This window comes from Spinacia oleracea, chromosome 3, assembly GCF_020520425.1.
Source record: "Spinacia oleracea cultivar Varoflay chromosome 3, BTI_SOV_V1, whole genome shotgun sequence".
In the NCBI taxonomy this organism is placed as follows: Eukaryota; Viridiplantae; Streptophyta; class Magnoliopsida; order Caryophyllales; family Amaranthaceae; genus Spinacia; species Spinacia oleracea.
This window is the reverse complement of record NC_079489.1, coordinates 144770764-144785936: the sequence shown is the minus strand read 5'-3', so window position 1 is coordinate 144785936 and position 15173 is coordinate 144770764. Positions and strand designations below refer to the sequence as shown.

The window sequence follows — 15173 nt, the reverse complement described above, 5'->3', positions numbered from 1 at the left end:
TGCATAAACCGCTGGACAAAGAATCCTCGCTTTTCGTCGAGGAAAGAACCCTTTCTACCTATATCTGCACAAGAGTGGGAGAATGTTCCTCTCTCTTTAAAGTCAAGCAGTATGTTGTGAGCTTAAAAAGTGCGTGGGTGCCAGAGAGCTGGTTGCCCCACCCCGATCAGTTTGAGGATGATACCTTCCTCTTGGCTGTGGGCCTATGTCCGTATATGCCGAGAGGTGATGATTTAAGCTTGCTCATCCAATCACGTTTCATAGTTTTTAGTTTCTAACCAGTAGTGTTTTTCTTTTTCAGACAAAGCCATGGAGAAGTTGGACGATTCATCCAAGTCCATTGAGAAGCAGAAGGAGACGGAGCAAGGAGGGGACGTGGCTATCCCATAGACGGGTACTCAGAAGGTAGACATCTTTGCCACTTCTGCACCTTTTTTTTTTGCGGAATTGTACTATCAATGTCGTTTTTGTTGCAAGATGGTGGATAAGTCTCCACCCACTATTTTGCAGCCTTCAAAGCGCAAGGAGGGAATGACTGGAAAGCCGCAATTTTGCAGCCCTCGTGGTCTGGAAATTGAGGCGTCCTCTGATGCATAGACTCTCTCTAAGTGTCTTAAGATAGACGCAGAGGGTGAGTCTCCTTCTGGAGACGTCTACGGTGCAGCTACAGCGCAGAGTCCTATTCCCTAGGACCCTTTGGGGGGGCATTCCTGAGGTCGTCCGTCGTTACCTTCATCCCAAGATTGCTGAAAGGGTTAGGGACTCGGGGGGTAAGTTCTATTCCAACGTCGTAAGCACTTGTCGTTTTTCTTCTGGTAGTTCTATCATCTCTCCAAGGGATTCTAAGGCTATTATTTTTCCATTAGAGATACCTGAGCCTCAAAAAGCGCTAGATGTTGAACTTGAGCAGATCCCTTCCACCAGCCACTTCTCCTCCAAGGACAAGGCTAAGATCTTAGTCGGCATGCGCAACGCAGTGCCAAAGGAATATGCCAAGACCCTCCCAGAGGTGGCTGAAACCCAGCTTGCGGCAATGCAGTCTTGTTTGCTGGATGTGAGTAACATCTTTTCAAGTGTTCAATATTTTAACACACTTTCCTTTTCAAGTGTTTGATATTTTCACACCTTCTAATTTCTTTTGCTACCCACAAATTTTTATTCTGCTAGACTCATTGAAGGCATGGCGTACTACTCTTTGCAAGGAAGAGTTCAAGGCACGAAAGGTCGCCCTTCAAGTCGGGGAACACCATCTGTACTCCTTAGAGAAACTCCGCCTAGATATGCAGGAGATGATCAATTCCAAAGACACATCCCTGACTACTCTTCGTGTTGGAAATACAAGGAGTCTTCAGCAAATCAACCGAGGTTTTGATGAGATGGCAGGCCTTGTAAAGAAGCGCAAGGGAAAAGAGGAGGAGTTGTGTAACACCCTAATAATTCCTTGCTTTTTATAAAACATTTTCCAACTTAAAACATAGGAATTACCTAGATATTACCGCCACCGTGATAACGGCTAAGGCTATTTACCAGAATTACGTAGCGGAATTAACTAACTTTCAAAACATATTAAATAAATAGTTAATGGTCATTAAAACAAGTTGGAACCGTCGAGGTCCAAATCCAAAGTATTAAACCATTTAAAAATCCATTAGCTGTAGATAGTATTATTCATGACTATAAATAAAAATAATAGAGTTTATAAATACGAAAGAATTAAACTCTCAACTCGAATCCCATGATAACTTCTCCCGCAAGTTATCTCTACAAACCTGCTTTATTAAAATTCTACTCCCCAACAACGCAAATGCAATTGATGGATCATCATAGGGTCATTAAGGCAAAGGCCATGACCAGAAGACATGAAGCACGAAGTCAGCAAAAGCTGAGTACGGACAAGCTAGAATAACATTCTATCCTAACATGCTTCACTCGACAAATTAAATGATCCACATGCAAAATCCATATAATAAACAAATAAACATGGAGACAAGACTCGACACTTGACACGACTCTTGACTCACAGTTTAATAAAAAAAATAGTTTCGAACGGGTAAAATAAAATTTCCTCAAAAGGAAAGAAAAGGGTGATGGGAGCCAACCATACACCAAAATAATTCGGGCTACTACCGACAGTCGGGCCATACCGACAGGAATTCCAATGCACAACGGCATAAAAGAAGAATGAAACAACGTCTTGTATCATTCTAGGAGTACAAGTTTTCCGGCAAGACTCCCCCCATTGTTCATACTCAAGGTATATACGTTCCAAGAGTTTTGAAGCTCTTTGGGTTACACTTTACGTTAATTAGTATATTATGTTCAAGGCGACTCAAGACTCTACTCAAGACACAACATACAAACAATTAAACAATTCAACAATGACACTTCATTATTTTAATTCTTTAGGGCTTGTGATCAAACATAGACTCAAGTGAAATTACTCCCATTTTTCCTTCTCAAAAACACTGTTTGAGATAACTCGACATTGCCTATTAACAAGCGGGGTGTGCCCTTAGCACGAATTGTCCTTAATTCAATTCACATAGACTCTCTAACATATTCTACCCCTTGGTAGAATATATATTGCTCACTGGCAATATTCGACTGGCTCAATATTTATGCTAGACGTCCTGTACTATAGCATAATAATAATAACAACTTGCATGCGCACTACTCATACATGCAAACCAACTTGAACAACATGCTTGACATAATTCAACGATTATAAAAGTCCATAACATGATAGTTCAATAGAATCTACAAAGCATAATTCAATTAATAACATGCTCATTCACATAAATTCAATAATAATAACATGCTCGTTCTCAATATCAAACATGAATTCATAATAACATATTCATTCCCAATCATCAAACATGAATTCATAACACATATAAGTTCACATGATTCGCATTCAATACACTTCACAAAGTCCTCAAGGGTGGGTGGTCACCCTAGTCTTGTACGTACCTGGAATACCTAAGTACGGGGGCCACTGTGCAAATCACGACTCACTAGAAATCAACTCCTATAAACACAAAAGGAGAACTAAATTATTATCCATGTTTACTAAATTTCCAGCAACTATTTAAGATTCTAAAACTCTTAGTTTAATTAGAAATCATTCATTAATCGTTAGTTTAATAGTCTCAAATAGTCAACTCAAGCCCTAACATAAAAACATTGACTTTTTAGCTTTAAAACCATTAAAAACCAACTTTTAAAAGCTTATAAACAATCTGAAAATTTAAGTTGATTCCCATAATTTAAATTGTCATTAAATTATGTGAATCAATCGCGTAATTAATTGAAATCAAAACCCTAATAATAGTTTATCATAAAAACATGTTTTGACTTCAAAAATCAACACTTTATAAACTCATTAAATCTGAAAATAATAATTTCAATCATCAAAACTAATCTCTTTAATTAAAATACAACACTAACCCAATACAGTGTTCATAACCGTTCTAATCGATTTAAACAACCCAAATAATTAAATTAATCACAACAATTAACACAATTTAAAACTGAAAATTAATGTTTTTGAAAATATAATTTGATTGACCCAATTGAACAACACACACACACACAACAATTAATCGTGTTGTGTGTGTGTGCGCCGATCGAAACAACGCAACAACAACAACAAGCAACAACAACAACGCACGCAACACGCACCGCAAGCAGCAGCGCGTGTGCGCGCAAAGGGGCGACGAGGGATGAGGGCGCTGGCGCTGGCGCGGGGCGAGACACACACAGCAGGCTACGCTGTGACGCGACGCGGGACGAGACAAGGAGAGGGGCAGCAAGGCGCAGGCACGCATGCACTCGAGTGCTACACTGCGGCTGCGAGGATGACGCGCACGGGGTTTCCTTGGGCTGTAAGAAAAGACGGGCGAAGAGAGTGTGGGGCGTGGGGGTGTGCCGCAAGGAGAGAAAAGAGAGAGAGAGAGAGAAAGTGCTGAATTTTCTTGTGAGGGTTTAATGTGAGGTCTATTTATAGGTTTTCTCTCCCATGTGGGCTAGGTTAAGGTAGTTTTGAGTTGGGCTTCTTACCGGGCTCATTTAAGTTTACTCCTTGCAAGCTTTGTTGGGTTTGATCATGGCAAAACGACTGGGCTTTAATTAAATTAAATTCGTTTTCAAAATACGTCCCACCAAATCCCGATTAAATAAATTCATTGAATCTATTTAATAAAAATACGATTTTCGTAATTAATTAATAATTAAATTAATTAAAAATAAAATGCATTTAATTCCCATTAAATGGAATTAATTTATAAAAATACTTTATAAATACAACGAAATGCTTTATAAATATAATAAAATATATTTATAATTATAGAAAAATACGAGGTATTACAAGTTGCAGCAGCTAAATGAGAAGTTCGAGTTGTTGGAGTTCAACTTGATTTGGCTTAGATGGAAGCGGCCAGATCGAAGGAGGTGCATGTCCAGTCTTATGCTTTGGGAGAGAAATCTCTCAAAAAGGGAGTTGAGCTGGCGTGGAATAAGGAGTTCAGAACGTTATTTCCACTAGTTTGAAAGGCGAATCAACCACCACAGGGAGCTGGTGAGAGCTCAGAAAGAAGGTCGCCCTTCCCCCGAGTTCATTCCTGAAGGCGAGTGAATGGTTACACATGCCGTCTTCCAAATATATGAGATGATAGACATCATTGGTGTGACCAAGTTTTTTTGCTCAATTATAAGACGTCTTCCTTTTATCGTGACACTTTTGTGTATTGATTTATACCTTTCCTTTAGGGCCATATCTTTTTGTATATAGTTGTGTTTTACACTAACTGTATGTGACTGAATTTCTCTTAATCGAATATTTGTTTCAACTTATGTCAATCAATCAGTATGATTGGATTTTTATGTGTGCTTTATTTTCTTCGTTGTGTTTGTCTATGAAGTTTTGATTGACGCATGTCAATCAATCAGTATGATTGCCCCTAGGCAGAGATGGAGAATAATTACCCAATACACTGTATTATGTTGGAAGCGTCTATACTCCTGCCTTTACCCTAGATTAGTTGTTACGCTTACCTTTGCACAAAGTTTTAGGTGATAAGTTGTTGTTTGGTTATCAATTGTTATTTTATTGAAAAAGTAGATGTGATAGGAGTTAGTGGAGTATATTTTAATTGAATGAGAGCGGGTGTGGCGACAAAAAAAATTAATGGGAAGAGAGAGACATGGACTTTGTTTTATGTTTGGTTGTAAAAAACGTTGCGTGAGATGCATGGTCTATTTGGGCTGCGACCTTATAGACTTGTTGGGTTTGAGCTTTATTGTTTCAATAATCTCTTACCTTTGGCAAAAAAAGAATGACAATTTTCAATTAGCTACTCCCTCCATCTCCTTTTGTTCTTTACGTTTGATATTTTGCACGCGTTTTAACGATTAATTAATGTGCATTAAGATTCCTCTATTATTTATTTAAACAAGAAAAATAACGTTTATTTATAATGTTTTCACTTTTATCAAAATTTTGATATTGAGAAATGAGAAACTTTTTAATGTCCCAATGGAAAAGTATGAGAGATTAAACTATTCAATGAATTTAATTGGCTATTAATCATTGGACACAAATATTGATAGAATATTAAATCATTTTTGTGATAATATAAAAGGAAATGTAAAGAATATTTTAGGATTCCCAAAAAGAAAAACGTAAAGAACAAAAAGAGACGGAGGGAATAATAAGTAGCAATTGACAAACTCCCTAGTAAGTTAGGTAGAAATTGAAAAAATTACCTTTAGGGCACATGAAAATTGGGTTTTCATAACATTAAGCCTCGTAGTTTCTAAGCTTCAGGCTCTAAATATCATGGTCCAAAATCAAATTTCAAAATCAAAGTTTTAACCAAGGATGTTAATAAGACCAATCTCTTATTTTACTAGGTTTTATTCAAAGTTTTGAGCATTTTAAAGATTAAGTTATGATACTTGAACACACTTTTTATTTATGAAGATAAGACTCAACTATTTTTTAAGCTCAACAAATCGTTGATGTTTTAAGTTGAGAAACCTCTCTTAAGACTAAATTAATTAAGTTTTAGAAGCATTCAAGAGTGAGATGTCATACTTGAACATTCCCGTTCTTTGAAATTCAAAGTACTAAAAACTCTTTGTTTTATTTTATTATTTAAGTTTCATTATGCTTTATTGTTTATTTAATCTCTTTATTGTTGTTCTTACCCTTTATTCATTCATTTGGTTTACATCTAATCCTTCTAGGCGTTGTAATAATTTGTTCTCGTGTTATGTTTTGCACTTGCTATTTTGCATGTGTTGTACTCCTTCTATCCCAATTTAATCGTCACACTTTTTTTTGTTCGTCCCAATTTAATTGTAACACTTTCTTTTATGGCATTGTCCCACTAATATTTTATTAACTCTTTCTTCCCACTATCAAAATTTAGCATTATATTCTTTTTTAATTCAATTAAAATATTTCTCCACTATCTCTCATCTACTTATCGCATAAAATACCATGAAAAACTTAATATGATGATTACATTGGGACGGAGAGAGTATACATGTTTATGTGCTTCACAATTTTCATGCTACCTACAACGTTCTATCACGACTGAAACATAATTATGGACAATTGGACTTAGGTTCCCTTAATTGATTTATTTCAAAGTGGTCACCATTTCTAGTCCTAATTGTTCTAAACAAGCATGTTCACCAACATAATTGTAGTATCATGCCACGATTGTTGCATGCAAACGATCCTTATTTGAATCAGCATACACATCATGTCAATCTGAATAAGTGTTGTATTCCCGTATTTGTTTGCTATTCGTTGCCAACATGGTCTTCAAATAAAGCACGAGCCGTGCAAAATCAATCACGGACTCCAGAGGAAGCACAAGTCTTGCAAAATCAAGCATGGGTAGTCAAAGACTCAAAACACTATTTGTAAAATTTGTAAGTGTTTAGCAAGGTAATGATTTAGGTAGCATTAGTAATAGAGATAGAGGTTCAATAACTTTTCTCAATCGTTAAATATATTAGCGTCCAGGGGTAGCGGATAGAGTTTAATCAGATTATAATGAAGTTCTGAAAAAAATATATATAGCATTTATGATTTATTTGTATTAACTAAGTACCTTAAAAATATATAATAGTTGTATTACCTACCATATAAAAAATTTATTGTTATTTACTACTCCCTCCATTCCTAAAATTTCTTCTCGTTTCCCGAATTGGAGTTCATTTTTTATTCTTCCCATTGTGATTTTTTTTCCCCTTTTTTTTGCGTAAGTTTCCCCTAAAATACCCACATTCTATAATTTAATTTCCTACCATATGTAACCTTTATTTCATTCACCTATATAATTATTCTCATTAATTTTCCCACCCACCTTATTTAATTTATTCACACCGTCAATTCATTCAACTACCTCATTTAATGATTTTTTTAATAAAATATTTCCCCTTTCTTTCTTTCTTTCTTTCTTTCTTTCTTTATTCATTTATCTCTCATTCTTTTACTCTATAGTAGAATTTTATAACTTTGATCATTACTCTTACACTCAATCATACCAAGATTTTTTTTTTATAAGTAAGTAAATTCATTCCACCTTCAATAAACGATACAACCTAAAGAGCAAACCTAGAGGGGATAAACCTCTAGGAAGGACCCTCCCCAACTAGACCCTCGATGCGAAAGGCCTAAGAAACAACATATTACATCAGACTATCAAACCAAACTAAATCACTATCACTAACCTTTTTAGGCATAACACCACGAATTGTAGTCTTGACATCACCCTTAATCCGAGTAACAAGTTTTTGAGGTGTGGAGCAGTTGTTGATTCCACATTGAATAATTCCTTTCACCCCAAAGAAAATAAATCCTAGCACATAAAACTGCAGAAAAAACAGCCATCTTCAATTTACTTGCCCTGCATCTGTTAATCCACCGTGCAATACTTTTGATGTTGTTACTTCTAGCTCCAATGCTACACCACGATTTAATTGCCAACCAACATTTCATACTATAATTACAAGAGAAGAGAAGGTGCTCATGAGACTCGTCTGCATCTGCACACAACGAACATTCTTTCTCAACGCAAACACCATTCCTCAACAACTGATCCCTAGTTTTCAGTATGTTAAGCATACTTATCCAACTAATAAACTTTTGTTTCGGCATTACCAATCTACACCAAACATTATTATCCCAAGGCACTCTCTGTTGAACAAGAAGCATTTTCTGATAAGTATCCTTGATTGAGTAACTTGGCAGAGAACTCAAAGCATTAGAAGAGTAAAATTGAGCCATAACATTCGTCACATAAAAAATTTGTTTCCAATACCAATTGCCGTCCACAGGGGCAATATACGCCCACCATTGACTATCTTTGATATACACCGAATTAACCCATTTAACCCATAAGCAGTCTTTTTTAGAAGCAATTGCCCAGGTTAATTTACCAATGGCAGCAACATTCCACAACTTAATCTGTCTCAAACCAAGACCATCTGCTTTCTTTAATTTACAAACACTTCCCCAAGCAACAGAGCGAGGGGCCAACTTCTCATGTGTACCATACCATAAGAAACTACGACAGATACTAGTAATTCATTTTAGCAAAGAGTTAGGAAGGATCATAACCTGGGCCCAATAGATATGGATACTAAGCAACACAGAATTCGCAAGTTGAACCCTTCCCTTGAAAGAGAGATGCCTGGAGCTCCAAGCTTTCACTCTTGCAACCATTTTTTCTACAATAGCCTCACATTCCGCATTAGAAATACTCTTTGCACAAATAGGTATGCCAAGATACCTGAATGGAAATTTTCCCCTTGTGTAACCTGAGAGATGTTGCACCCTGTTCACATCATACTCAGACATATCACTAAAGTAGAAGGCAGATTTATCTACATTTACTTGCAAACTAGAAGTTTCGAGAATGTTTTTAAACCACCAAGCATCAAACGAATAGATTGAACTTCACCTCTGCAAAATAACAAAACATCATCTGCAAATCATAAATGGGTTAGTTTCATAGGATCACACCTATGATGGAACTTGAAACTGGTTCGACCAGCCACTTTTGTCTGAATACGAGAAAGATATTCCATCCTGAGCACAAATAAGAGATGAGAGATGGGGTCACCCTATCTTAGACCCCTTCTTGTGCTAAATAAACCACGAAGAGAGCCATTAAGAATAAGTGAGAATTTTGGGGTAGTGATACATTCCATTATCAAATGCACGAACTTAGAAGGAAATTGAAGAGCATCCATCATTTCTTCAATGAAACACCACTCAATGGTATCATAAGCCTTCCTCAAATCTAATTGGACCATACACCCAGGAGCAACATTTTTCCTGCCATAATGTCTCAATAAGTCTTGAAAAATCATAATGTTATGGGAAATCATTCTCCCATGAACAATCGCACCTTGGTTCTCAGCAATAAGATCTGGTAGCACCAACTGTAATCTTTCACATAACATTTTAGTGATGACCTTGCAAATCACATTACAACATGCTATAGGTCTGGAATCACTCACATAAGCAGGGACTTTAATCTTAGGGATCAAAGTTAGAGTAGTGACATTCCATTCCCGGAGAATTCTCCCACTCTGAAAGAAAGAAAGATCAGCGGCAGTAAGGTCAGTACCCACAACTTCCCAAGCATCTTTAAAGAACCCAGATCTAAACCCATCAGGCTCTGGTGCCTTGTCACTTGAAATAAGCATAAGCGCTTGTTTCACCTCTTCTGCAGTGTATGGAGCCAACAACATGACTCTGTGATTTTCAGAAACAAGAAGACCTGTTGAAACAATATTCTTGCTAACTGGTCTTCTATTTACCATTGTAGTGCCAAGCAGGTATGTATAGAACTCTAGGAAAGCATCCTGATTTGATTAGGAGTGTCCACCAGTTCCCCGTTGGAACCTCTAATTGAGTACACTGTATTTTGATGTCTTCAACTTTTCAAACATCTATGGAATAAGGCAGAGTTCTCATCCCCCTCTTATCCATTCCATCTTAGCTTTCTGCTTCAAAAAAGAAAGATAAGCATTATGAGTTCCAATAAAGTGAGTTCTAGCAATCATCTCATCTTGGACCAGAGTAGCACAACTAGGATTCTCATGTAGGCAACCTGACAATCTTGAAGCACTCTCTGGGCCTTTGCATCAGCAACATGTAAATCATTGAAACCCATTTTGTTTATATCTTTCAAAACTACCTTAATGGCTTTTAATTTCTTTACCAAACAATACATAGGAGAACCAACCACAAGTAGCTTCCAACCCTCATCAACTTTTTCTAAAAAATTAGGATACGAGCTCCACATCTTGAAGTACCTAAATGGTTTCTTACCATTATAAACATCAGGGTAAACAGTAAGTAACATGGGGGAGTGATCAAACAGACCTTCGGGGAGAAAAGAAACCTCAGCAGTAGGGAAAATATCGCCCCATGCTTCATTTCCCATGACTCTATCAATCTTTGAGAACACTCGGTGAACCCCATCTTGGTTATTATTCTAAGTGTAAAAACACCCAGAAGTTTTAATATCCTTTACCATACAGTCATCAACACAAGGTCTAAAGTTCACCACTTCACTATCACTAACTCTAGTACCAACTCTTTCATCCAAATGCTGAACATTATTGAAATCCCTCATCCATAACCAAGGACCTCGAACAAGAACAGCAATATCTCTAAGATCATCCCACAAAATACTTCTTTCCGCCTTAGAACTAAACGCATAAATGAAAGTACATGCAAAGCCACCATTACCAGTAACTGGGACTATCATGCAATGTATAAGTTGGCTAGAGAATTTTAAGATGTTTACATGAAAAGATTTAGGATTCCAAGCCAACACTATTCTGCCACCGTTATGAAAAGCAGAATTTGCACAAAAACACCATTCACTAAATAGTCCTAGATTTTTATTATGCAAAAAAGATTTAATTGCACACTGTTTTCTAGCACTATTAGCCCCCCTAACATTCCAGCATAACACTCTATCCATACTGTCTAGGAGGAACTCCCCCTCCACCAGTATCTTCCACATTCACCACATTATCAGCATCATAGGCCTCTCTAGCAAGAATAGGATCAGTAATTAACAATTGAAATCCATTGGAAAGAACAGTTAGAGCTGGCGGATGCACAACTCTCCTTGTGCCAGTTTTCACAACAAGGAAAACACCATCCTCCTGATTCAACGGAGGTGTTGGAACCACAAGAGGGGTTGGAGGAGCTAATGGTTGTTGTTTTTGTACTTGCTTAGGCACCCATATTCTACGTCCCAGTCCTCTTTTACACACATTTACTTCTTGCCCAATACCATTACAAACCATGCAATGAGTAGGTTTCCATTCATAATTCACATTGACAACAACTTCTCTGTCCTTCTCATTGACAAAGCTTATCGTGTTAGAAAATTCTTGTGACACCACAACCTCTATGAGAATCCTAGAAAAATGCAATTTATCTCTTCTTGAAGTGGTCTGGTCTACATTCACTGGTTTCCCTATTTGATTCACAATTTTGTATAAGCACCTTTCACCCCAATAGTTAAAATCCAGATTTCTAAGTTGAACCCAAATAGGAACACATCGAACATCCTCCTTTACAAAATCTGTATCAGGGTCCAAAGCCTTCACAATAACTGGCTTGCTATCAAAGAATGGAATCCCACCCTTCAATATCTTATCCCTATTTTCAACAGTATGGAAACGCACAATAAACACAACCCTAGCCAATATAGGAACCTTATCAACACCCATATTTTTCCACATTCTTCTAACATAACCCTCCATCACAGAAATTTGTGGATTAACCCCCAAAACATAACAAACAATTACAGATCTCCAAAAATCTATTTCCCCCTGTATATCCTCAATTTCAATTTTAAGCACATTTTTCTTGCTAGTATGTTCAAATTCCGATTGTAAATCACCATCATAATCCCCAATATTATTTGTTTGTACAGCAGATCTAATTTTCAAAATTGGGGTCAAAGGAACAGTCCAGTTACCTCCTTCTCGCGGTGACTAAGTTATTGGTTGGCCCTTCATCATCGCCAGCCACGACGAGAACTGGGCCCGCGCCACCGATTCTTGTTGCAGAGCCTCAAGCGAAGCTCGCAGTGTCAGCACAAGTTCATCCGATTGCTCCGAATTTTCCGATTCCGACTCTGAAAAATCCAATGTTGTTGGAATGCCATGGAGTTCATCTATAGATCGATAACGCTTAGCATTGGTTGAAAAAATGGTCCAGTTGGTTTATTCCGATTAGCCTGAGATTTCCCCCCCCCCACAATTTGAGCTCTAGGTTGCAACAAAATCGATGCAGGTTCCTAGAGAGAGAAAGTGGTTACCATTACATTTCATTTCTTTAGGTGTTTTCTTCCCACCTTTGAAATTAAAGAACACAATTTCATTTTTCTTAACCCCCTCCCCGATTCCAAGTGGGACGAACATAAGGGATCGAAGGGAGTACCTTAAAGTATGTTTTGTTTTAGAATCACTGTCACTTTATGGTTTTTGTAATTTTAAAATTAAGATATCTCAGCTCGTTCTCTTCCGAATCGTTTTAAGTGATTCAAAGTCCATTCTCCTTTCTTTATAATTCCATAGAAGTTTATTAAATTTCAAATGACTTAGATATATAAGGGTTTGATAAGAAGTAAAATTAATTGAATGGATTGGTGAATATAAGCCATTATTTCGGATTCATTTTAGTTATTCTTTTGATTTTTTAAAATTTTCTCTGTTTAAAGTACAAGATATTAATGGTTAATTGACATCATAAACCCAAAAATAATAGCTTACATGATAAGTCTTTCGCAATCTTAATGATTGGTTATGACCTATGCGTTCAAATTAGTCTCTTTAGAGATATTGCATGATACGAAACACACGTGACATGATGATATGGAGCAACCTATGGCGCCATTAGCGGAGACAAGGGGCTTGTAGGGGCAAACACCCCCGGATTCTATAGGGTTGAGTGTGGGTGTAGGGTTGGATTCTTTACAACACTACTTTGTTATTTTTTTTCGACTCTTACACCATTCGACTACTTCTCGTTGTGTAGGTAATTTTACTTTCCTTTTTTTTGTACAGAATGATCATAATTTGTGTAAAAAAACTTAGAATTTAAGTGCTTAGCTAAATAGATGAAAAACATATTCTATATTTTTTCATATTTTGTAAAAACTAAACTTAAACATATTTAAAATTCCGTTTTTCCTTCATTAAAGGAATACATTTTTAAAATAATCACTTTGAATTAACCTTCTCGCCCCTACAACGTAAATTTTTTGACTCCATCATTACATGGCGCGATGATGTCTTGTCAGAGTTTTAATAATAAGATAAGATAAGATTTGAGTAACATTCAATGCAATTACAAAAATTAAAACTCATTTATCTAAATGTAAGTGCGTGTTCTATGTCAATTAATTTGTGCTTACTAACTTTTTGGGTGGTGGAGTATCAAAATGTGTTTTTTCTCTTTTGTTACTCACTTTATGTAACGTTCACTAAAAAGGATTCATCCTATCTCTAGTGTAGATCTTTAAGGATGATTCATAAGTGTTACCTATTAAACGAAATTTTGAGGTAAATAATGATAGAAAAGCGGGTGAAAGGAGTTGGTGAGGGTTCAATAATTCAACCCTCATCAAGTGAAACATTCGGAGTAAATGAGAAAACCAAAGTAAAACATAGAAAAACAATTGATTAAAAGAGGTGTTTTAGGAAATTTGTTAAAGTATTACTCTTTCCGTATTTAATTAAAGGATATACTTTGATCGGCACATAGTTTTAGGATAATGAGTTAAATTTATTAAAATATTAGATTAGGTCTCGTGCACGCATGGATTTTGATCATTCTTTTTTCACAAAATATTTAACTGAATATCTTTTTCACAAAATATTTAACTGAATATCTCCCAAACTATTGCATAGTTTTAATATTTTTAACATACTCGTTTAAATTTATTCATCTAATATGCATATTTAAAATGCTAATATGGTAATTTGACCAAAATATTGAGTGATATATTTTCCATTGTTAATATAGAGATTTGACTAAAATATTACCAATTTAGAATAATTATTATTATGTTATACGAAGTATCTATTATTGTCATAATTTATAAACTAAATTTTGTTTACATAAATAAATAGTTTATAAGAAAAGGTAGAGAATATAAATAAAATAAAAAAATATACATTTTTTTTGAAAAGTAACTTTTGGCGGGAAAAAATCGCACCAGGAATTGGCACATGTCATTCCTGATGTCTCTTTTAGTATATAGTAATAGAAGATGAAAGTGAGGTAATGGGTGAATTATGTATTGTAGTAAAAAGATGAAGTGGGTAAGTGTATGAGCTAGAAAAGAAAGAGATAACTATTAATATAATTGGAAGTAGGGATCATGATAGCCAACAAAAGAAAGTGTAATCGCTCCGTATTTATTTAAGGGATACACTTGTCTTTTCCGGTCGTATTTATTTAAGAGATACACTTGTCTTTTTTAGTTACTTATCAACCCCATCATCTAATTAAATATCTATCTAATATAACCTATGTCCCACCACCCTATTAAACAAATAATTTCAGAATTACACTCTATCCCCACCCCTCTAAAATGACATGATCCCCACTTGTTTTATTTATTAAAATATCTACCTCAACCCTACTTGTTTTATTACTTTATTTCACTCAATTCTTCTTCTTAATATCTGTGACCGGTCAAGTGTATGCCTTAAATAAATACAGATGGAATATCATTTAATTAAATATTGCCGATTATAGAAAGTGTATCATTTAATTAAATACAGAGAGAGTACGTGTCACGGGTGAACGTGATGTGAGACAAAGGTTTAGAAGAAGAAAGCGGAGGGTGATTTGGTTAAAATTAGCTAAAGATCGATGATGATTAATTATAGAGGGGTAAGCAAAAGAGGGGGTTTCTTAAAAAGGAAATAGAGTAATTAATCATCCTTCTTGTGTTAGCGCTGTCTGTTTCCATTAGTAGGAAATGTTAAGTGACTTGAAACAATTGTTAGAGAGAGAAAGAATGAGACATTAAAACTTTTCGATTTGGTTAACGTCGAAAAAGTATTGAAAAAAGAAAGAGACCGTTCTTTCAAGTTTCCATTTTCTCTCC

The 15173-nt window shown here is 35.9% G+C and overlaps 1 protein-coding gene across 1 annotated transcript; it reads right to left on the bottom strand.

The window, feature by feature from the left end:
* Positions 1 to 7647: 7647 nt before the first annotated feature.
* On the bottom strand, positions 7648 to 9846 carry LOC130470146 (uncharacterized). Its single transcript, XM_056839757.1, has 6 exons — positions 9222 to 9846; positions 8912 to 9002; positions 8636 to 8852; positions 7966 to 8554; positions 7747 to 7874; positions 7648 to 7689 (listed from the first exon to the last, which is right to left on the bottom strand). The coding sequence occupies exons 1-6, from the start codon at positions 9844 to 9846 to the stop codon at positions 7648 to 7650; spliced, it is 1692 nt and encodes a 563-aa protein (XP_056695735.1).
* Positions 9847 to 15173: the final 5327 nt, after the last annotated feature.